Source organism: Tiliqua scincoides, chromosome 1 (assembly GCF_035046505.1).
Source record: "Tiliqua scincoides isolate rTilSci1 chromosome 1, rTilSci1.hap2, whole genome shotgun sequence".
Classification (NCBI taxonomy): domain Eukaryota; kingdom Metazoa; phylum Chordata; class Lepidosauria; order Squamata; family Scincidae; genus Tiliqua; species Tiliqua scincoides.
This window is the reverse complement of record NC_089821.1, coordinates 146722303-146745735: the sequence shown is the minus strand read 5'-3', so window position 1 is coordinate 146745735 and position 23433 is coordinate 146722303. Positions and strand designations below refer to the sequence as shown.

Genomic DNA, 23433 nt, shown 5'->3' with positions numbered 1-23433 from the left:
ACAGGCAAGGGGACAAGTGTCCCCTTATCTCGAGGAGACTTCCGGCAGGTGAAAATTTCCCGTGGGATGCAGCTCAGCCCACACAGGTACCACTGCATCACCACAAGGGGATTTAGTTAGGATTGGGCTGCCCAATCTGTTCCTGTTCCTGTACTGTTCCTGTACTTCTAATTGGAAATCTTGATATGGATAAAGGGAGATTGTCTTAATAGGTGCAGAATGGATAAGTGGGCATTCTTATAGCGAGTGTATCGATAAAGAGGGAAGAGTGTACAGTACGTGATATAGTTGGGGTTCATTCTGAGACAGCAGGTTAACCATTCCCTGTTGTGTATAGTTGAGAACCTGATGCAACCTAGCAAAAAGGCATCCTGCTTTAGAGCAGGTCAGGCACCAGAATCACAAGATAGTAGAAACCATTGCCCTTAGTCATAAATAGATCAAATTGCGTATTATCTTCTATGCATGTGTGTGTCCCAGTACTAGATGGAATTTCTTGAGCATTCAGCCTGCCCTGGAATTTTTCAAGGACCAGTAGGTAGAATTTGAATGAAAGCACTTTTTTGTAGCTCCAAGCTTGGTGTTGAAATATTGAGAGAAGAAAGGTAATTAAAGGATTAGATGTAATTAAAAGCATTGAAAATGAAGCATACTATATACTAGTTATGTTGTACGTTTATATGACTGCTAAACTGTGCGGTCTAATAAAATTACTGGAATTTTATGCTTTTTAAAAATATAACCAAATTAGACAATCAAGTACGTCAGCACTTCCATGAACTTCTGGTTCAACCCACTGAGCTTTCTACTACACTTTTAAAAATGTGCTTCCCATTTTATCTGGCAAGAAATAAATTTGGAATATATTTTCCAAACGTGAGAGTTTCAGCTCTTGCAACCTAGGAAAACAAGCATAGCAGGGAAGCTAAGGACAGGGAGTTTAACATCTAAAATATTTGATTGTAAGGGAGAAAAGTAGATGTTTTGGAGGAGAGTATAGAATAAACATTATGATATGAAACACAGGAGTGTCGGGTGCAAACACATTGTGGGCCTCCTTAGGCCTGTCTTGTGGTTTTGGAGAAGACTTTGCTGAATTCAGTAACAAAGCTGTTCAGGTGCCAGATTTTGCTGGGAAGTGAACACCTGCCAGGCTGCAGCAGATAACTCGGCAGCTCAGAGGCATTTTCCCAGGCTCCCAGGTGAATGGTCTTTAATAGCCGTGGGAGACAGCTTTCTGCTGTTACATACCGTACCTCAGAGTTCTGCTGGCAGTCTGGTAGATGCTCCAGTCAACCTAATTGTTCTTCAGCAAACACGTGTTGTGAGGTAGCTTAACCAAAAGGGCTGTATATGATACTTCCTCTGAGTCCTGGGACTATGTAGTATACCAGACAGGTTAAATTACACCTTCCATCAACAAACCTTACAGTAAAACACAAAACGGGACTTAATCCGTCACAATTTGGTTTCTGTTTGTGGTATTTTTGATTAGTTAAGTTAAAAATCCTAAAAAATATTCTTACTAGATAACTTTTACTTTCTGCTTTATTTTTGATTGTGTGTACCATTTTGTTTTTGTTTTTAAAAGGTACACACTCTTTCCCTACTAATAAGTACTTGTATGTTAACGTACCACCCTACCTCAGAGACTCTGGCGCTGTTTAGAGAAAATATCCCCCCCTCACACAAATTCAGACATTTGTGAGGGGGAAGCAAGACCTATTAACTGTGCCCCACCATGCAAGCATGCCTACTGACCAGCAGTGGAGAATGTGGGCATCTGGGGGAGCATGGAGGTCATGGTGGACAAGTTGGGGGGGCATGGTCAACTGACACACTCCCGTTTCCCCTTCATGTGTTTCCTGAACATGGAGGGATGAATGTTGTGAAGGGGGATTCTATATACAGTAAGACTGTTATTTGACCCTAAAAATGCAGTCTTGTTTTGCTGACTGTATTCCAGCATTTTAAAGCCTTATCTATTGTGGCATAAGCTTTCGTGACCAGAACCCACTTCATCAGACGCGTGAAGCAGCCACTTTAGCTGGGTAGGTAGCTACTTTGTGACCATTTCACTTTATCTGAACGTGGGCTCTGGTTTACAAAGGTTTATGACATGATACACTGATTCGTCTTTAAAGTGTCGCAAGTCTCCTGTTTTCTGCTAAGGACCTACATGGCTACCCTCTAGAATTTGTCCTAAAATTCCTGCTGTTGTCAATCTGCACTTAGGGTCTTTCCTGTTAAATCCTGAAGTGCACTAAGAACACAGGGTGAGGCAGTTGATTAGCAGCTGTCTGATTTCTAATCTCTAACCAAAGGGTGTGAACATAGTGATGAAGACTTTTGTCCATAGTTGTCATTTCTGAGGCATAGTTCCAAGTGAAATTTGTATCATTTGAATGAGCTCCAACTCCCATAGGAGGCCTTATTCATGGTGCAGGTCATATACTTTCCTCTTTGTGGAAGCTAACTAAAATGACCTAGATTTACTGTGGATATTTTAAATCCTAAATGGGGTACACAAAAATTGAACTTCATGTGAGCAAATTTAGTCTCTGAGCACGCATACCAGGGATAAAACTTTACTGTTACGATCACATAACTATCTTGTGCTGAGTTAGATCATTGGTCTGCCTAGCTCTCCATTGTCTACCTTGAATGGCAGTGATTCTCCAGTATTTCAGACAGAGAAATTTCTCAGCTGTACCTGGGGATGCCAGGGATCAAAGCAGGGACCTGTTGAACGCAAAGCGTTTGCTTATCGCCCCTTCCCATTGAACTACTAATTTAAACCAGTTGATCTACAATACAATGTAAATTGCCCAGTCCTATCCCCCACCATTGGGACTGATGCACCTGTGTTAGTGGAGCACACATTGCATCCTGTGGGGGGAGGGCAGTCAAGAGGCCTGCCATAAGTAAGTAAAAACTATAGGTTTGAATAGGGGCTTTTTAATACAGGCATACACCATATAACATATAACAATGTTCTGGCCAATGACTGAATGCATATATGGTGGTGGTCCCACTGAACTCGATGGGCTAGCTTCCTTTCCTCCTCCTTTGCTGGCTCAACCAGCTAACCAGTGCTTTTGATGCTTTTCTTTTGCACATTCACAAGCTACCTACCTCTGTCTTCATTGCCAGCTCAACCTGTTAATCCACACTTTGTGTGTTTTCCTTTTACCAGCTAGCTGCCTTCCTTCCTGCCTTCCCAGCCCCACAAGGCATTTTGGGATGTTACCCAACAGCCAGTCAAGGTTGTCTGGATAACGATGAATGAGCCTAAATGATGGGGTTTGTGGAATATATCCACATCATTAAGTGACACATACCTATATTAGCAATCTTATTCTTGATCCTTTTCATAATGATTCTAGCATTTTCCTTCTTCACCGCTCTTCCACGATCGTTCAGCTTTTTCCATTTTGCTATCCACCATGACTCCATGTTCTCTTTTCTGGTTTGTCACTGACGGCTCTGACCCTATCCGCATATATGTGAAGCTGAGATTTTTTTGACCCTAGTGTGCATTGCTTCAGACTTTTTCTTTACATTTTGCATTAAACTCTTCATATCTTGACCTAATCTTTAGGGTGCATGCAAATATGAATGGTCTTTTAGTAGGAAAAGGTTTTAAAAATTGAAAAGGAATTGAGCTCTCCAAAAATATTATCCTGAGTGATCATGCTATTTGGCTGAATGTCGCTGTACAAGGCTGCAATAGAAGCCATGCATGAAAAGTAACGCTTCAGTGGTGCTTAGATTTGTGTCATGCCATCCATATCTCTTTCAAAAGCAAAAAAGGATTTCATCATTAACAAGCATTCAGAAGTACAGGCCAGAATGAAAATACTGAAGGCAAAGGTAGGGGAAATAATACTATGGAGAAGTGCCTGTCCCTTTGTTCACAGTGTCATCAAACACACAAGGGAGCTTCTAGGGGGGTAGGAACAGGTTGGTGCATTGCCTTTGGACTCAATTGGGAGTCTGAAAATAGACAAGGAAGGACCACAAAGGATCATGTGCTCTTTCTGGCAGCTGCTCATACCACATTATGCAGAACTTATGTAACACTTTGAGAACCAAGGAACTTTGGCATTGTCTTGGTACACATGTCTCTGTCATTATCTTTCTTCTCAGCCCTCTTTTCTGGATAGTTTTTATTGCTCTGAACAGACATTGAGCCCAAACGTTTTGACTGTCTTGATGTTGAAGGTATGGAGTTTGTTCATACAGGTCTCTCCTCCTATATGATGTTTTCCTGGACAGAATTGTTTCATGTTCATGTCCAGTCCTCCTTTGGCACACCAGTATTCATGGTCTGATCCCTGCCTCAAGGTGTGCCCCAAGACCCAATTCTGTCTTTGAAGCATGGATTGATTTATCTTCCCTTTCCTTGATATTAACACATCAGTATGTTACAATTGATACAATACAATACAATACAATATACCTCATTGTATACCCTGTTCCTGGGCATAGGGCTGTAGTCCAGTGATAGAACAGCTTCCAGATTCAATTTCTGGCATTTCCAGTTAGGGCAGAGATATAGAGTTTACACCTCTGCTGTTTTATATCCACTTGGTGTGTTTTCATTATCTACACTTTTTGTATATAGCCTTTAATTAAAATATTCCAGTGGTCACACAAGTGGCAAAGATGATCTCAGGGTATATTAAACCTAAACTATTTTAATGTTGCAGCTGATGGCTTTCGTGTTGCCGCCTACTTTGTGAAGCGACGGACAAATTTGCGCTGTATTGGGGGGCAACAGCATAGTGGTAAGTTCTTTTTCTTCTCCCGCTGTAGGATTTTGGAGAAAGTGGGTGAAGGCAGGAGAAATTTGTTTTTATAACTTGCCCTGATCAAGAGCTGTTTTTGGACAGAATTATGCTGTCCTTGAAAGAACTTTGTTGAAAAGCAGTATATAAATGTTCTAAAATAAACAAATCTTTCCAGGGCGTCAGAACTTCTAAAAATGTGGATTTGGTTCAGATTTATCATTATTTTTTCAATCTCTGGTTCAAATACTGACTTTAAAAATGTGCAGTGACCAGCTTAGATATATTTCACGTATAATAATATAGAATTTGTGTTTTTTTGTTTGCAGTGCAACTCTATAAAGTTAATAACTATTTAACTTGAGGGAAAATATTTCTTGATTTTAAAATTAAGATTATTATTTTTAAAATTAAGATTAAAATTAAAATTATTCCTATTTTAAAATTTACAAATAGAATATAGCAGAATTTAAAATAGCACAAGCAGAAATTTTTTTTAAATGACTGGTAAAATGGCAGTTAGGAAGACACTGAAATGTCAAAGAAATGCAAGAAACTTCCAGCCTCCGTTCAAGAATCTTCCATCATGAAGCCTTTTTGCTGGACAAGAGCCTATGAGTCAGCAGGCCTCTTCTTGAAACTCCATGAGGGCTGCCAGGCTCTGCCTACCATTCTCTTTTTGTTCTTTTCAGATGTTTCACTAGGGAATATAGATATTACTGGAGGAGAGAGTTCTCCTCACAGCTCAGAATAATCTCCTGCATGTCTCTTGTGTACTGAACCTGTGCCATATCAGTTACTACTTTTTGGATTTGGTTCCAGTTAAAGTCCACCAACAAGTTTTAGGTTCAGATTCAGTTCCAGTTCATTGGGGGGAAACAGCTCCCTCAACTGGTTTTTGAGTTTGGTTTAACTCCCTGGATTTCCTTTTCACCACCCCTTCCTTGAGCATATAACCAGTATTGTTCTCTCTGATGTTGCTGACCATGTTTCGGGAAGGAGAGGGACAGGGGCATCCAGTCCATCCAACAGATGGGCATTATTACAGAGTGCATAGGTGGGCATTCACCTATATGGGGAGAGGGAGGAGGGGAGGTCCTCTTGAACAGCAGCAAGTACACTGCCCCTTCTCACATGCAAAATTCTCTAGGTCAGGGACCCAGTTTCTGGAAGCAGGATTGTTTTCCAGCAGAGTAACAGCCAACTGTGAATTAGGAGCCAGCCCAGAAGGGCTGTCCACACGCACAGGCTTATTCTGTCTACTGGGAAAGCCTATCTCCTAGATTGGGACAAAAGTTGATGTGGTATTTAGAAGGGTTTTAACTGACTTTACAAATTAACAAAGTTTGGTTTTCACTTTGGTCAGTGTAATTGCACCATCGTTTATATCAAGCTGGGGCTGAGCATTTTATTGAGTCTGTAGATTATGAATCAGTAGAGTTTGCCTAGTGGGCTGTTGCCAAGGGGTGGCATAAGTGCATGCAAGAAAATGCTTCAGTTCATCCCGCTGCTATAAAACTACTTCTAGATGATGTCATTTTATGTTTTCCCAAGACAAGGAACCATAGGAGGATGTGACATCAAATCTTGTTCTGCCAGAAATAACAAAAAGAACTCAGAGCTACGGTTGAAAAACCTATTTGTATCATGTTCGTCTTTAATGTAGAATATCCTATATCTTGGAATCCTAGTTAAACCTTGACTTTAACAGTAGAACTCTGTGTCAAAAATATTTAAGCTTTAGCTCTATCTTTTTCCTCTGGAATTTTAGATAGTTGGTTATATGCTACAGTTTTTTCTTTCAGTTGTTTGATTTTATATTATCAGTTTTGATTCTGAATGCAATTTTATGCCAAAATAAGTGCATGTTCAATGCGTGTGCATACACACAATATCTTCCCCTTTCCCTTCTCCCTACTGCACCTCCTTGAGTTCCCCCCCCCCCCCCGCTTTCCCTGAGGGTTGGTGGGACTTGTGTCATGTGGGGTTCAGCAGAAAGTGAATACCCCATATTGGGGTATTAGCTCCCCTCCTACTGAAACCCACCATACTGTATCCCACATCATTCCCAGGATCTCCCAATCCACAGAAGCAGCTTTTGGGGGACTTGGGGAGCTGCAGTATGGCAGAGGAGATTACTTGCACCATCATGCCCCTGCTTCTGGATCATGCCCCTGATCCAGCCCACCAATCAGAAGATTACAAGTCCAAGCCCCAAGCTGCCAAACTAGTGTAGTCTTGAGCAGTTCAGTACTCATATTAAAAAAGTGTAAGGTGCCCCCTCCTCAAAGTCTATTGTAGCTGAAGTTTTGTTGTAGCATCTTAGAGGATACTGAATTCTGGTTTTTGTGTTTATTATAAATGCTTATAAGAGATCCGCAGATAGTGAGGCACACACAGCTCCTGTGATCATTTTGTTGGTAAAGTTGCTCAGATCTGATCCAATGTGCTCTTGACAGTTGTAATAAAGCTTGGCCTGGAGTGACTATAGTATTTGTGTTTCTGAGCTTGTTATTGGATAGCTCTGCCAGAATTGCTAATGTACATGATTCAGACATAGGAAACTGTTATGTATTTCTTTAAATATGTTTTGTTGCCTATTGGCATGGGGAATATGGCTGTCTAACTATGACTGACATTTAAGCCCGGTTTCGATGCCACACATTGCAGTGTGGCTTTTAAAGAATATCAGGCAGGGACGAATAATGGACTTTTGAAAATGGGTTTGTTCTGCCCTACACAGTTGCTGAGGGGGGATCATAGGACTGACTGCTGAGGGGGGATCATAGGACCCTGGGCGTCACTCTTCCGGGTGCAGCAATGCAATCCAGTTGCCACAGTCATTACCCCCCTCCCCACCTTCTGAGCTGTGATAGTTCAGAGAAGCGGCCGGCTTTACTCCAATCGACTGTGCTGAGAGAGGCTGAGCGGGTGGGCAGGTTCACCTTTCTCAGCGAAGTCGTTTGGAGTGAAACTGGCCACTTTCCAGAAGTGACTGGCTTCACTTTGACTGTGCTGGAAGTAATTGCTGTGATGTCATCATCTCACTGCAATTACTTCCGAATTGAAGAGGGTGGCAGGCTGATCGGTGTATCCTGGGGCAGTTCACCAGTCAGCTACAAGTCTTGCCCTATGGGTTGTGTGACTAAATGGTACTATTTTGCCAGTACTATCTCTGGATCAGTATATTGCACTGGAGATCAATACAGGCAGGAGTTCTTATTCATTAAAGGAGAAGTAAAGAAGGGGTGTGGAAGTGGATTGAGCAAAACAAAGCGTAGTGTGTTAATGTTTTAAAAATTCATTTCTCTGTTCAGAGTATGTCTTTAAACTTGTAGTTATGAAACAGAAAGATGTCCAAAGAGATACGTGATATTTCTACACTTCCTTTTTTTTTTACACAGAGTTGCGTGTTTTTCCAGACCGGTTTGTGATCTGTGTCACAAGACTTGAATCCAGTCCACCTCTTCGGGTTAGTGAAAGTGTGGCACCAGTATGTATGAAAGAGTATTAACAAGTAGCATGTTTTACTGTGCAGTGGTTAGGAACGTGGGTGGTTTTACACAGGCCTTTGCCATTCATAGTTTCTTGGCATGTGCTTAGGATGGAAAATGTTACACAAGTCCTCGGGCCAAGATGTTTAAAAGCTGGAGTCAAAAATTGTTCTCTCAACTCACAAGGTAGAGAAGATGATGAGAGCTTCTGGGAAGCTGACACTTTGGGGAAACAAGGCTATTCCTTAAGGTTCTGAAATAGGGAACTTGCCACCTTGTTGTGGATTTAAATTATCTATATTATAAAAAGTAATTTTAGGATGCTTTTGCTATACATACTTCAGCTAAACTAAATATTGATCATATCTTTTGGAATAGGAAGTGCATCCAGTGATTCTTAAAAACTCAAAATCATAGCAGATGTTGCTTTAAGAACAGGAGAAGGAGCTTAGAACCTTAATTATTCTTCCTGGATTTTTTAGTGTTGTACTGTAATTGTTTTGATTTTAGACTGCAACTTTCTCACTGTTGAAGATGGCCAGCGGCGGACTAACTAGGTTACATGCTAACCACAATTTCTTTATTGAGTTATATCTCAGTGGGCACTGTTTCTCAGCTTTTCACCTGTCACGTACCAGATAATCAAGCCAAGCATAACAGAAAAGCTGGTTTTATTAAGTTACTTAGCCCAAGTCAGGAGGGTAAACAAGATCTACCACTTCTGCCAGCGTAGGAGGCAAGTCATTGGAGACTATTACATTCAAAGTGCAGTTTTGCACAGTTGCTCTACCCACTTTTCCCACTCTTTTCATGGGAAGTGGCAGAGCAGGTTGCAGAGCCTGTACTGGTCCTTATCAGTGACGTGGACCAGTAGTAGAACAAGCAAAGCCAAAACAATAAGCGTATTAGCACTGCAGGGACTGTAAATGCTGAAGAGCATCAGGGCATGCTCTCAAGTATTTTTAGAGTGATTATTTTCAAAATGAATGCATTAAAGTTGAAAGTTATATTATGAGCCCCTCAGTCTAGAATCCTGGAATGCTGTGCTTTTGGGATGCACGATGATGATGTTATGCATCATTTCTGGGCTTCCCAAGGCTTCAAGCAGCTTAAAGGAACAGTGATGAAGGCATTTCTGAGGGAATAGGAATGTAGATAGTGTCCTAAGCTGAGATGGTTCTGACCATGGTTCATCATATCAGCTTGTGTCAGATCTCATGGTTGAAGCATGCAATATAAATTCTTTTGCAAGAATAGCTATACTTTTGCTTGATGTCGATATGAGAAATGGTGTATAGTTTGTCATGCTTTTCTCTAATATGAGACTGTATCAGACCTGGTCTGCTGTAAACATTCCCACATTGCACTGAATGCATCATCACTCATTTTGGTGTTTTGAAATAAGATTGTCGCCTGTTTGTTTCAACTTTCAGTTCTGTTTGCTCAATTATTCTGCAGATGATGTGCTCTTTATTTAGCGCATTGTATTGCTAGGGATTTTGGGGGGGGGTGTTACTGATGTTTTGTATAGTAATCTTTAGCAATCTAGAGAAGGGCTTGCTTATTAGGAGAGTCATCAATCTTAGGAATGTACACGTGTGTGTGAAGAGAGACACACCTTTGTGCATATAAAACTAAAATAACAAAGAGAGAGATTCAGACCAGTCTTCTTTCAGAGTGGCTGTGTTTCATTGTGCAGGAAGTCTTATGGGAAATCATTCAAATAAGTAACTCCCTCACCTGCTCTCTGAAATGGTATAAACTAGGAAAAGCTTTACTACTTGTTTGTGCTGAATATATAAAACAATATCTTTGTCTGTGACCTTGGTTGATGTTTGTGGGTAGCTGAGAGTGTAATAATTATCCAGTGATAAATAATGATAAACTTCAGGAAGGTAAGCCAGAAAAAAATGTGTTCCTTTGCATTTTACAAGTGGTAGATTTTATATGAACATTTTTTTAATAGTGCCCCTGTGGTTCAAAGATGCCAAGATAGTGGGCGAGAAAAAAACAATCCTCCTGAAAATAGATTGTTACTTAATAGTGCCTGGCAGCCCAATCCTATGCATTTCTACTCAGAAGTAAGTCCCATTACAGTCAATGGGGCTTACTCCCAGGAAAGTGTGGATAGAATTGAGCTGTGATTCAGTGTTAGGCACAATTTGAAACATAGAGCATGTCTGTTTAGATTTAATGTGGTATTTTCCCCCCTAAAGTCTTTTCATTATCTCATTAGCTGTAAAATTTGATCTGAGTTTTGCTTTCCAATTGCACTGCATTGCATATTCAAGATAGTGCTATATAGATGTCCTATAAAATATACATTTCAGAACAAAATGGGCACTATGTAGTCTAGTAATATAGCCATAATATCACTGGCCTTTTTTTACTTTCCCAAAGCTGTCCTCTTATTCTCTAGAGAAGTTAAAAAGAGATGTTATTTTAAGTTTAACACATTAAATATAGCATAAAGACATTTAATTTTGGTGATCCTTCTCAGAGGTTCTCTTAATTCCTTTTGTCCAGTTGTGTCATTTCCATTTTTCCCTTTTCTTAACTCAAAATAGAAGATTGGAGTTTTTTTTTGTTTTGTTTTTTTTAATTTAAAGATTGTAAATTAAGTTTTCAGACCTATCCTTTCTCCTCTTCAGGACCAAACTAGAAGTGATAGGGCAACCATGTTTGTTTCCTCATGTGTCTTCCTTATTCACATATATAGTGGGAGGAGAGGTCTGATTCTTAATTCAAAGGGTGGAGTTCAGGTGAAGAGCATTAAATGGTCCCCTGCCTCACACCTACTTACGGTATTGGAGCCAGGCTGGGGGAAAGTATATGGAGAAAAAAAATTTAAAAAATCTCATACCCTGCTTTAGGTGTGAGTGATGCAGACACACGAACAACTGTGGCCAACCATGTCGTGGCTAGTTTAACCCTCTGTCTCTTCACTGGATAAGGGACTAAAATTAAAGTATGAATGAAGGGATTTGTTTTGATAAGGATACTTCCTTGCTTAACTATAACACTTATCTCAGACCAGTTGGCACTGGCAAGTCAACATAACTAATCTAACTATCAGTGGCAAGATCAAGGATATGTTCTATTAACCTTTGAAGTCATCAGCAGTTATTGTTCATAATTAGAGCCACAAACAGTACTCCTATTGCTGTTTTAGAATTCATCCTTGTTATATAAATTTCTAGTAGTTTTAAAGCTATATATATATAGATACCTTGAGTTCATCTTTGCAACTTTTTCTCAAGATGCAGAGGAGAGGGCATAGGGTGGAGTGGGTAAATGAGAGAAAACTATTAGTGAGAAATGGAGTGTGGCCCCAAAGGAAAGGGGGCTTGTAATTTTGTATAAAGAATTGCAGTGTGACAACTGCATGCACAGTTTTGATCCTGCAACTAAGAGGAACAAGATGGTGGGCTATTTTCAGTGAACTCCAAAGGGTTGCCTTGGCAAACAGACATTGACTAGTTAGCAGTAACGCAGGGGAGCATGTACAAAGGAGAAGTGGTTTGCTTAATGTTTGCCCTTCTCCAGTTCTGCCCCCCCCCCATTCTCTTCCTCTTCCAGTCTTATTTATGGGAGGTGTCTGAAAAAAAAAATAGGAAAGTAATGCTGGTGGAATTGGGGAGAATTGGCAGGAAGGGGAAATATTAACCTGCCAGTTCCCATCTGCAAATGGTCAATATTCTAATGATACAGACTGCAACACTATGAGAACCTTGTGTCTTCCCTGTGTAGCCTGCTCAGTTCATAAAGAACTTTAAAAAAATTAAATTTTGTATACTTTTCTGATAAAGTTTGTAATATTTTAATCTACCTTTTCCCACCTTCTTACTTCCATTCCATAATAAACACTTGGTGACCTTCTTGCCCTCCTTTCAACTCAAAACCTTATTAATGGCCCAATCCTAAGCTTTGCACGCTGGCTCACTTTCGGCACGCACTGTCACAAACGTGCCTTAAGGTACGTTTGTGGGCCCTAGTGCCGGTGCTCCACTGGTTCTAATCCAGCTGTGGCTGGTGCTGGGTAGTGCTGGGCAAGCACTGAAACTCTGCCACTCGGCAGTTGCATGTATCACTGAGCAGCAGAGAGGTAGGTGGAGGCATGAGACAGGGAGAAGGTGTTCCAGGTTGGTGGGAGGCAGAGGGAGGGTGGGGAGGAGGCGTGCGGGGGAGGGAGTGTGGTGGGAGGGAGGAGCTTTGCTGCACTGGATCCAGAGCCTCTATGTCAGGCTAGCCTCTATGTCAGGCCTGACACCGAAGCTCTTGATTCTACACCGACCTTTGGGTCGCCATAGAATTGAGTAGCCCCTTTGTGGGGCTACTCACTTTACCTGGGAGAAGGGGACAAAAGTCCCCTTCTCCCAAGGTGCCGCTGGTGGCTGCTTAGGGTACCTAGGATGCGGCGGCAGCCATTTTCTGCATCGCTGCAGCCCTGCGCACTGGGCAGCTCAGGATTGGTCTGCCCATCTACAGAGCCTACCTTACTAAGCCTACATGCCTTATTAAGCATGAAGAACTTTGACGGTGGAAAGTGCATGTTGGTATTTCCCTGTGTTTCTAATTACCCCATTTCTGCCCAACCTGCAGGTGTACACATTTGATCCCTGTTGCGTATATGCAACTTTTGGTAGAAATGGTTTAAAAGGGGGGGGGGGGTGTTGTATTACAAGTTGGGCAGCCCTTATCCAGAATTCCAAGATATGGAGTATTCCGAAATATGGAACTTTTTTGCACTGTCATGACTTTTTTACTTTCTACCTAAAGAAATAAAATCACGAACTGCGTTTCATACACAAACTTGGTGTCATGCACAAAATTATTAAAAATATTGTATAAAATTACCTTCAGGCTATGCGTATAAGGGGTATATGAAGCATTCATGAATTTTGTGTTTAAAATTTGGACGCCATCCCCAAGATCTCTCATTTTTTATATGCAAGTATTTTGAAATTTGGAAAAATCCGATATCCAAAATGCTTCTGGTCCCAAGCACTTTGGATAAGGGATGCTCAGCGTGTACCAAGTCTCAGACACAAAGCTTTCAATGCCACTTCTGCCTAACCATTATCTCTCTCAGTACCTTCTGCACTACAGACAATTAAACAACTAGGAAGAGTAAAACTGCAAAGATGACTATGGCTTGGATTTCCTTAGCATGTCATTAATATTGTCCTGGCTCAGAGCTACTGACCTTTACTCCCTTTTGTGTTCTCAGTGAACAATAGAACCATTCTCTGCAAATATTTCCTCTGAATCCTCTGCCTAGTGTCATGTGACATCATATTTGACCAAGAGCCATTCATGCCTCTGTTAATATAGTTGCTCTGGAGTAATCATGTAAAATGTGCATTGCTTATGTCTCTTGGCATATAAATGCAGCTTTTGTGTGAACGTAGCCATCCTTCCCTTTTCTGTGGCAGCAAAAAGAGTACACTGTGTTCATTAGTCAAGGCAAAGCAGGTAAACAGTACCTGGTCAATTAAACCAGCTTATTTTGGAAAACAGTAACACCTGTGGGGGGAGGGAAGGTTCCAGGCTGGCTACACAGCACCCCAAAAAGAGTGGCATTGTCTCCCCCCCCCCCCGAAGCTGTGAGAAGGGAATCATACAGCACTCAAATCCTTCTCATGAAAGGGGCTTCCATGACTTCCCTGGGTGTAGTTGAGGCCCCTTGGCTCCATTTTCCCTCTCAGCAAACACCCTCCACTGCAGCACCTGGCTGCCTCTGTCCACCTCCTGCTTCATCGTGAGCTTGCAACTGGGCTTTGAAGCCTAACCTGTCTCCTCCATACCTTCTTCTTTATCCCAGAATCCCTGGACAACATGTCCCCGCTGCAATGGCAATGGGAGCCCTTGTTGGAGCTAACATAAGCTATGCAGCTCATCCCTGCAGAGCCACCGTTGGCTCCCCTTAAAGCCCAAGTGGTAGCTGTGTCATTTGAACAGGGGCAGGAGCAGCTGCCCACCTCCAGACACACCTGTTAGTCAGTCCATCTGGGCACCTTGAAAGGTGCATTCTATACACCAGCGGCTCCTTGGGAGAAGGGGACTTTTGTCCCCTTTCCCCCCCCCCCCGGGTAAAGTGAGTAGCCCTGCAGTGTGCAACTGATGTGGGCTCAGTAAAAATGCATACTGGGGTTCAAGCACTTCAGTAACACTGTAGCTAATTATGTTTTATGATGCTTAAAAATAACCAACATCCATTCCCATACTATAATCAATTGGTTGAGTCTGTATCATTTTCTCACTTGAGTATTCAACCCCAGTCAGCTTTCCAAATTCTGGCAAACATAGTGGTTGCCCGATTTCCATAACTTAAATCCAGCCACAGACCACCATGGTATGCTACCAGTTAACTTTTCCTGCGTTATGGTTGCTGCTTCCTCATCAAAATCTTTTTTCCACAGTCACATTTATCCGCTGCTACTAAATTTGACCTGGGAGACCACTGGCTGTGGACCATATCACCTCAGTTTGTGACATGGTGCCGAACAAGCTATTAGGGGTAACTATTACATTTGTAAGGCTAAAACTTATATTCTGCTCTCAATAGTGGCTTTTCCCCAGTAGTAAGGTGTTACATACTCTTTTAAAAGATCTGTAAAATATTGCATTCAAAACACATTATTTGCATATTCTTTTTCCAAAATGCATTCTTGAAATTTGAGACTAAATAGTCTCATATTCTGGAGTACCATCTTGTTTGTTTGATCCAACTATCCAGTCTAAAGGCAAAGTTCAGAGGTAGATGGGAGGCAGTGAAAGGGGGCTTCCTAAGACTTTGCCATTAATACGTAGGTTTCAGCTCCTATGCAAGTCCCTTATTTATAGGCTGAATGTATTTCCTTGAGGAAAGATATGTGAGTCCAGGGGGATTTGTGGCACTATAAAGTAAATCTGAAAAGGACTGTCTCTCTCTTTGATAACCGATGTCATCATTGTTCATAGTAATAAGGTTGAAGAATTGAATGCAAGTTGCCTAATGGGGTTTTATATTTGAAAGAGGTGAGAAAGTAACTGGATGCCTGCACTGACACAAAAATAGGTAAATCTCTTTTAACAGCTTGCCAAAGTGTATGCTTTACATTTTGTGCTGCTAAATCTCAGCCCCACATGATCTCCATCTTAGCATTAGAAAAGAGCATTAGCACTGTTCTGGTGCTCTTCACAAATTTAAGATAACATGACAGCTCTCCTGGGTCACGCCAGAGTTCCCCCTTCTAGCAACCAACATGTTTAGCCTCTGAACCTGGAAACTGTATTTAGCTGTCATGGTTTATAGCTGCTGATAGGCCTGTCTTCCTCCATGAATTTGTCTAATCCTTTTTTTATAACCGTCTAAGGCAGTGGCCATCACCACATCTCGTAGCACCAAGTTGCCTAAGTGACTTATGCATTGCCCAAAGGAGTACTTTTTCCCCCCTGTCTTTTCATGGGGTGATCCTTATTCTATTATTATGGCAGGGGGTGGATGGATAAGAAGGGAAAAATCTCTCTCCACTTGATCCACACTGTGCATCACACACCTCTATCATGTCCTCTTTTAGTCACCCTTTTTCTAGGCTAAAAAAGCTCCCCAACGCTTTAGCCGTTCCTCACAGAGAAAATGAGCCAACCCCTTGATTGTTAAAGTCACTCATTTTTTCAGCATTTCTCTCTTCATAGTAACTTGTGGCGTCTACCTCTGATGTCCTTTCGTTGTCTGTAATATTTTTCTTTAATTATTGTGTTGGCTAAAACGTATTTGGGATTACTGGACAGGATGAGAACAGATTTAATCTTCTCTCTTTTTCCACAAGCTTGGTATTCCCGCAGGAAATAAACAGTACTCCCAAAACAAATTCTCTCTCTTTCTCTCCCTCTCTCTCCTTCCAATTAGCTGATTGTTACAGCAAGTATCGCCATTAATACTGTAGTGACATCATGGTGTATGCAGAGTCCACTTCTTGTTACTTTTTTTTTTTAATCCTCTGTTGTGGAGTTCTTCCAGCCTCAGGCAATTTACATCCCTCCTAAAAGCAAGAGGCTCTCTGGTTCCCACAAAGTCGTTCAACGGATGACTCATATTCCTTATGTTAATTGTTCGGTTCTCAAAATATAGCACTTACAGGGTGTGGCTCCAAGGGGAAAATCTACTATACTTATAGGGCAAGTTGAGAAGTGTTTCACATATACATCATTTTCTCCTTCTAGTTTTTCAAAGCTTTAACCCTTTTCGGTCACTTCTTAATGGGATAAATATTTTAAAGCAAAGCCTGAGTCCAAGAGCGCAGCCATTTTAGCCCACCAATTTTTTCACTTAAGAACATAAGAACAGCCCCACTGGATCAGGCCACAGGCCCATCTAGTCCAGCTTCCTGTATCTCACAGCAGCCCACCAAATGCCCCAGGGAGCACACCAGATAACAAGAGACCTCATCCTGGTGCCCTCCCTTGCATCTGGCATTCTGACTTGCAAATGACTAACTTCAAAGGCTGTTCAAGTGACATTTGTGTTCTTGATCACTGAAGATTCTTACTCATGTCACTAGAGGGCAACTGGATGTGATGGGAAAGACACACAGAATGTCTTACAACAGTATATGTAGGTTTTTAAAAATAAAAAATAAAAAAAAACCTGTAATGTGGCTGCAGAAGACTCTGAATTGGGACTGCAGAGGGGTGTCTGTGCTTAACCCCTTCCTTGCAGGCTGCTTTCCCAATCAAAATAAGACCTAGCTCTTTACATCACACATGGGGAAAGATTCATGGATGCAGTATCTTTTCTTTTCTGGATGGGAAAGCAGCAGGCAGGTGAGTTTGATTTTGAAAATGAACAGCAATGAATGAGTTAAGCACCCCCACTGGCTGTTGCTGCTGCAATCAAATTCTAACCACCCCCCTCCTGCTTCAAAGTAAAAACACAAGCATCTGAGAAGTACTTAATGTATGTGTTGAGTCTGGATTTCAGTCTCCAAAATAAACTAGATCATTGGATTTTTCAACCTTATAAAGAGTCTCATGATCAATCTTCACTTCCCTGGCTGTATTATTATTTGACTGCTGTTTACAGCCATCTCAATGCCTATTATGTTATAGTGCAGCCCAAACTCACTGGAGTAAACTGGAGTAAACTCACTCCATGGTGCCCTTTGCACTCACAGTGGCGCTGTACAGCTTCTTCTTTCTGGCTTGCCAGCCAACATCACATGAAATCTCATGCTGTTCTTGCGAGATCTCATGTGATGTCAACCCAGCAAGTGAGGCCTGACTCTGGCATCTTGGAGCACCGTGGCACCTTCGAGCACCACAGCACACACTTTGGGAACCTCTGTCATAGTGGATTGAAAGAACTTCACCAGGTGCACCCAAGCATTAAGAAATGGCCAATGGGATTTGGGGACTTTGTTGTTGTGCATACCAGGTGAGAGTCTGCCATTCTGAAGGTACTTTTGAAAGGCCTAATTCTTAATGAGGAGGTAAACCTATGTCCATGATGTACCACTTTGGGCTGTAGGTGGATGGTCGTGTTATTTACATGCTGGAGAGAATACAAAGCTAGAACCCTGCTCTCTGACGTGCTGATTTTCTAGGTATAAGGTGAAGGTATGTGTGGTTTGAGGGAGGAAGTTGTATGGAGAAGCATTAAATAATGTGAAACCCCCCTCCCCCCATCACCTGAAGTGACACAATCTTGTGGCATTTGGATATGTTTGGCAATAACCGAATCAGTGACAGGATGGGCTGAACATGCCAAAGGTCACTTGAAATGGAATAATCTGAAGTGACCTGTGGTTTATTCAGAAGTAGAAGGGGGGACAGCATAGAGTGGTGATGTAGCTAATGTGCATGTATGGGAGGGGCATATTTTGGAGGTGCATTAATAGAACTTCTCACGCCTCTTAGCTGAATACCGACTAGAACTAGAATTATGCATATTAGTCTCTGTGCATTTTTATAAGTAAAATACAATCTTACTCTATCCCATGTAGTAAATATGGAAAATCATGAGAATCCTTCAGAGAAAATCAAGATTGCTGTGCCACTAAGCCTCTTTAATAACAGCTTAAGGCTGTTAATGTCAAGGCTTGCTGTGTCTGCTATGCAGATTCCTGGCATTCGCCACAGTTTGAGACACAAACATCGAACATTTGCCAATAGTTTCTTCAGATGGCGTGTGGAATCTAGATGACTGGCCTTGTTCGTTTGTGGTGCAGTTTTAAGTATGAAAAGTGTGCAGCAGAAGATTGTAGTGGAGAAGATAGCCTTGTGTGTTATAAGATCTAAGTGTAGTTCTGATTTGCTTCTCTTCATTTACAGAGGTGGCAATGATAAAGAATTGTATATTTGGATTGTATCAGTACTAATGGAATGCTTCTTTTTAAAAAACATGTGTTATCCTTTTTTGGTTAGAAAGAGGTCCTATCCCCTGGGACATCTGACTATTTTGGCAAATCAGTCGAAGGTGAAAAGTGCAGGACGCCACTCACTCAGCAGGAAAAGCGAACTATCCTGAAAACGATGTAAGCCACTTTGCACCCCTGCTTTTCATCTATTTTAAGTAGAAATCCAAAGGACAATTGTGACAAGATTGCAGCAAAGTACAGTAGTGCCTTGGCATCTGTGAGGGATTTGTTCCTGGAGCCCCCATGGATGCCAAAACCTGTGGATAATGAAGTCTTTGGGTCAGGCATCTTCCAAATCCTCCGGTTGCGTTCTGAGGGCCGGGGAAGCCCCTTTGATCCTTAGAAGACTCTCTCGATGCAATGGGAGCACAACTCTGATCACTGGACCAGGTCCAGCTGAACCCACAGGTTCGGAAGCCACGGTTAGATAAAACCATGGGTCCCAAATCTGCGGAATCAGCCTGGACCTGTACTGCAAATACTGTGCTTTGTCCCCTTGCTTCTTGCTCCACCCCACATACCCACTGTGAGTGTCATTGGGTTCCATAAAATCAGCTCTATTTATAAAATATTGAAGACAAGTTAGAACATGCGAGGAGTTGGAAGGAGAAGGAAAAGGAGTGAGGTGGATAATAGACTTTCATTTTTGTGTTTTTATTTCTTGGCCCCTCTTTTGCAGTGATCACTGGAGAAAGAAAAGGAATTAATCTCAGAGAAACTATGCCCTTCGGCACTCCTTTATGCAATCCAGTTCCACTTCTATCCCATTGGGTGATTGCTTCAGGCGTAGAGGAAGGCAGCCTCCCTCCATCCCTGAAAGAACTGTGGAGGAGGAGGGGGAAATTGGGCTCATCAGATCCTAATTTCTTTCATCCTTATGAGTGCTTCCCCATCCACTACCAAAAACAATTACAGGAACAGGGACCTCCACCCTCAGATTTCTTCTCCTCACCTTTTCTGCTGGAGAAGACTGGGAAAAATAATACATCACTGTGGATGAGCAAACATGGCATTGTCCTTCTACCATGGAATGTGTCCTTTCTCCTGCACAAATGGGGGGGGGGAAGGAAAACACTTTATTGTGTGTGACGCCCCCCATTGGCCCTGAAGGAGTTGCTGTAGCTTTTCTTGAACTCTGACCTCTTCTGCCCATGACTTTGCAGCTGAAAATGGGGTAAGATTGTCATTGGCCATGTTTCACAGGGCTTGTGCTGGGAAGCAAGCAGCCCTACGCCACCAGAAGCCCTAGCCAGCCTATGCCCCTCTGTTGCCAGGCAGTATCTATGTGCTCACTTGATTCCTTGGGGCTCAGAGTTGATGTGGTCTCCCTGCTGTCTTTCTTCAAAGAGTAAAAGATCCCATCTGTGTAGAGGCCCTCCCTTCACATGTAGAAGCTCCCAGTTTGTGATCAGAGGGCTACAGTATGATTCTACATTTGCAGACATTGAAGTAAAAAACCATTAAGCCCTATGCAAAAGGCAGAAACATGTCTCCGAGTGAACTTAGGTGAATTTGGTGAGGAGAAAAGGATGAAGACGTAAGCCTTCAAATCATATCGCTGGTACAACAGTTGGAATGTAGCTCTTTCACAACTAATTCTGCACTAAATAGGGTTCCCTCTACCAGTGGCTGCTTGATGTTATCAGGACTGGGCCAGCATTGCTGCTTGTCAAAATAAGCAGGTTTATAGTTTCCAAAAGCAGTTGCCTCAGTTGCTTCTCAGAATTTGTAGGAAGGGTGAACTGAAGCAATGAAGAGCTCAACATTACTAAAAGTCTGTTGTTTTTTTTATAACTAGAGTGAAGAGGACAAAAGCCAAGAAAGCTGTTCAGAGCCAACTTCAGCCCAGCAAGGACACCATGACAGTATATCTTGGCTCACTGTGCTCAGACAGGGAATAGGAAGAATGTATCTAAAGCTCCTTCTGATGCTCAGTCTGAAGCAAAACTGTTCTGTCTGTAGGCAGACAGAACAACCAGAGGTTTGCATAAATACAACTGAGAGCAGCTTGGGGCTTCCTGTTTTAGAACTGGACAGTGATGAAAATTGGAGACAACTAAGCAGTGTCAGCAGCCAGCAAAAATGTCCTTTGGCGGAGTGGACAGACATGACTCGTATGTATTAACTCTCTGCGGTGCTGTGAGCTAGCACTGTCACATCCAAACCAGAGTCAAAGGGTGACTGAAGCAGCATAAATGCTGCTGCTCTGAGCATGCATCATGCAGGAGCATGTCTCCAGACAAGATCACTCGGTTCACAGACATGTGGCCATGCTGTTTGTTCAGGGCCATCGTTGGGAGAAGTCTCCACCAAATCCCACATTGTTTTCCAAATGGGGCTTGGCAAGAGCCATGTCTCATGAAGACTTGCTTACTTGAAGAAAAACCTTCCCCTGAGACCTGGTTTTATGAGAAATGTGCAGCCGCTGGGCAGACAATTGCAAACCAACCACAGTTGCTAAAGAGTAATCCTTAGTGCCTCTTCTCCCCTATATGCTAAGCCCACAGAGGATCCAAGCAAGGGAAAGGCCAGCGCAAAAGGAAAGCACAAAACTCAAAGCAACATAAACACATACACATGCTTCTCAGTGCAATTTCTGCTGCCAAAGTCACTTCTAAGCATATATACCAGCTCCTGGAGGAATTTATTCAAATGTTTGAATGGAATGCCAAAATGAAAATTTCTCCTTGTCCAGTGGCTTTCAAAAGAATGTTTACAGGGGTTACTACAAGGTTAGGTTAGGTTACTACAAAGGCATTGGAGTTTAAGAGGGTGCAGCTTCCTTAATTGTGTGAATGGCTCTTGACGTACTTTACCTCAGAGGCATCTCCATGAATCTCTGGAAGTTCTCCACAGAAGGTGATTGCAGAGTTGGTGATTTAAGTTCTTTGACTTCCGAAAAAGAGCGTACATCATGTTGCCATAAGTGAATTATCAACCTTTTATCTGCTGAGATGTTTACAGTCCACTTTTTACTGTATATTGTGAGGGGTTGGGAAATGTATGTACTTGCGAATGCTTTTTGTTCTCAGTTTTGCATGACAGCCTTTCCTGTGCAAACTTCATTTAGAAGAAATAGAGTACACTAATAGAATCCATCTTCACAGCTAGCAACTTGGGAAGAAAGGCACACACACAAACGCGCGCACACAGAGTGGAATAAAATCGTGCTTGTGCCTCAAATCCATTTAAACTGACTTTAAGCTAAATATCCATTAGTCGATTATTATGAGATTTGTCATTCACTTGGCTCATTTTTGCTTATTTAGTCTGCTGTGATAAACGTTTATGGGGAAATAAAACTTCATAAAACTCCTTTATAGAGGCTTAGAACCTACAAGGCTGCAAAACTTGTCAGTACTATTGAACATGGAAGAAATATACTGGTTTTATTTGTGTCTCACGCACATTTGTCTTCCCTCCCTCCCTCGAGTTCAGAGTGCTGCATACAGAGCTTACTTCCATTTTGTCCCAACAACCTTGTGAAGTAGGTTAATCAAGAGGATGTGATTAGCCCAACTAGAGAACTTCAAGCTCAAGGTGAGGAATTTGAACTCTGGTCTTCATGACCCATTCCAGTTCTCTTAACTGTTGTGCCACCCTGACTGCTAACCACTTTGGTCTGTTAAATAAAACCGTTGGACTTCTTATTGATAGATCACTTGTGATTGCTTTCCATGTGATATTTTGACATGATTCCAGTTTTGTTTTGTGGGTTGCCTTGTGCGACTTTCAGCAAAAGGAAAATAAGTTGTAAATAATAAGGAAGAAGGCAGATTTACAAATGATTCATATTTCTGAATGTAGTATCCTCTTGAGAATCTCTTCTTTGGTCACCTAATGTTCATGAATCAATCAGTATGCTCAATCCCAGAGTCCCTTCTTTGGATATTACAGCGAAATTTAGGGACACAAGGACTGTATCTGCAAATGCCACATCACAGTGGTTGTTAACCTTTTTGGGGTCACAGACCCCTTTGAGAATTGGATGAAAACTATGGACCTCCTCCCCAGAAAAATGCACGTAAACATGTATTCGCAAAATGTCTTTTGCACCTGGTTCACAGACACCCTGAATCCCATCTATGGAATCAAGTTAAAGAATACTTGCCCTATCAGAAGGAACTGTCCACCTGCTTCTTTGCATTTTTACTTGGAAGCAAATCCAAGTAGTGGCGCTGACTCCTGAGTAAATGTACAACGGACTGCAGCTTGTGAATTGGCTCGGATCCTGTATTGTATAATCTGCTGTTTAAAGAATATGCAATCAGTTTTCACCTGCTGGGGTTAGGTTCCAGGAAATCCTAGCAAGTCTGTGGATAGCAAACCATTGATCCAACAGGATCAATGGGGTTAAGGGGTGTGGTAGCTTACCTGCCAACAGCGGAGACCCTGAAAATTCAGTGGAGACCCTCGGCATGGCAGCAGAGACCTTCAAAATGGCACCTATGATTAGCACAGAGCCATTTAAAATGATAGTGGCAAGCTTCAGAGGCTGGATAGCTGAGAACATCTGACAAATGGCACAAGGTAAGTGGCAATCCTGCTGCCTGTGGATAAGTGAATTGGCAGGTAACAAATCCACAGTTAGCGAGAACTGACCATAGTTTATTCTCTTGGACAGACCCTTTGATTTCAGTGACTGATTATTGTAAAAACTTACATCCTCCTGCCTTCTCAAAGAGGATTCAGGGTGGCTAACACAAAATTTTGAAAACAAATACACTGAAAAGCTGAAGTAAAGAAAGC

General features: G+C 42.0%; 1 protein-coding gene across 6 annotated transcripts in view; it reads left to right on the top strand.

The window, feature by feature from the left end:
• Window positions 1–22319, top strand: part of SLX4IP (SLX4 interacting protein) — an 83620-nt gene extending 61301 nt beyond the window's left edge. For 5 of the 6 annotated variants that reach the window (XM_066639000.1, XM_066639029.1, XM_066638993.1 and 2 more), the window contains 4 exons: window positions 4713–4790; window positions 8195–8283; window positions 18692–18801; window positions 20483–22319. In XM_066639000.1, the coding sequence (XP_066495097.1) occupies window positions 4713–4790; window positions 8195–8283; window positions 18692–18801; window positions 20483–20585 (380 nt within the window). In that variant the 3' untranslated portion in view covers window positions 20586–22319. The remainder of the gene's footprint in view (window positions 1–4712; window positions 4791–8194; window positions 8284–18691; window positions 18802–20482) is intronic. The other variant, XM_066639020.1, reaches the window with a different exon arrangement.
• The last annotated feature ends 1114 nt before the right edge of the window (window positions 22320–23433 follow it).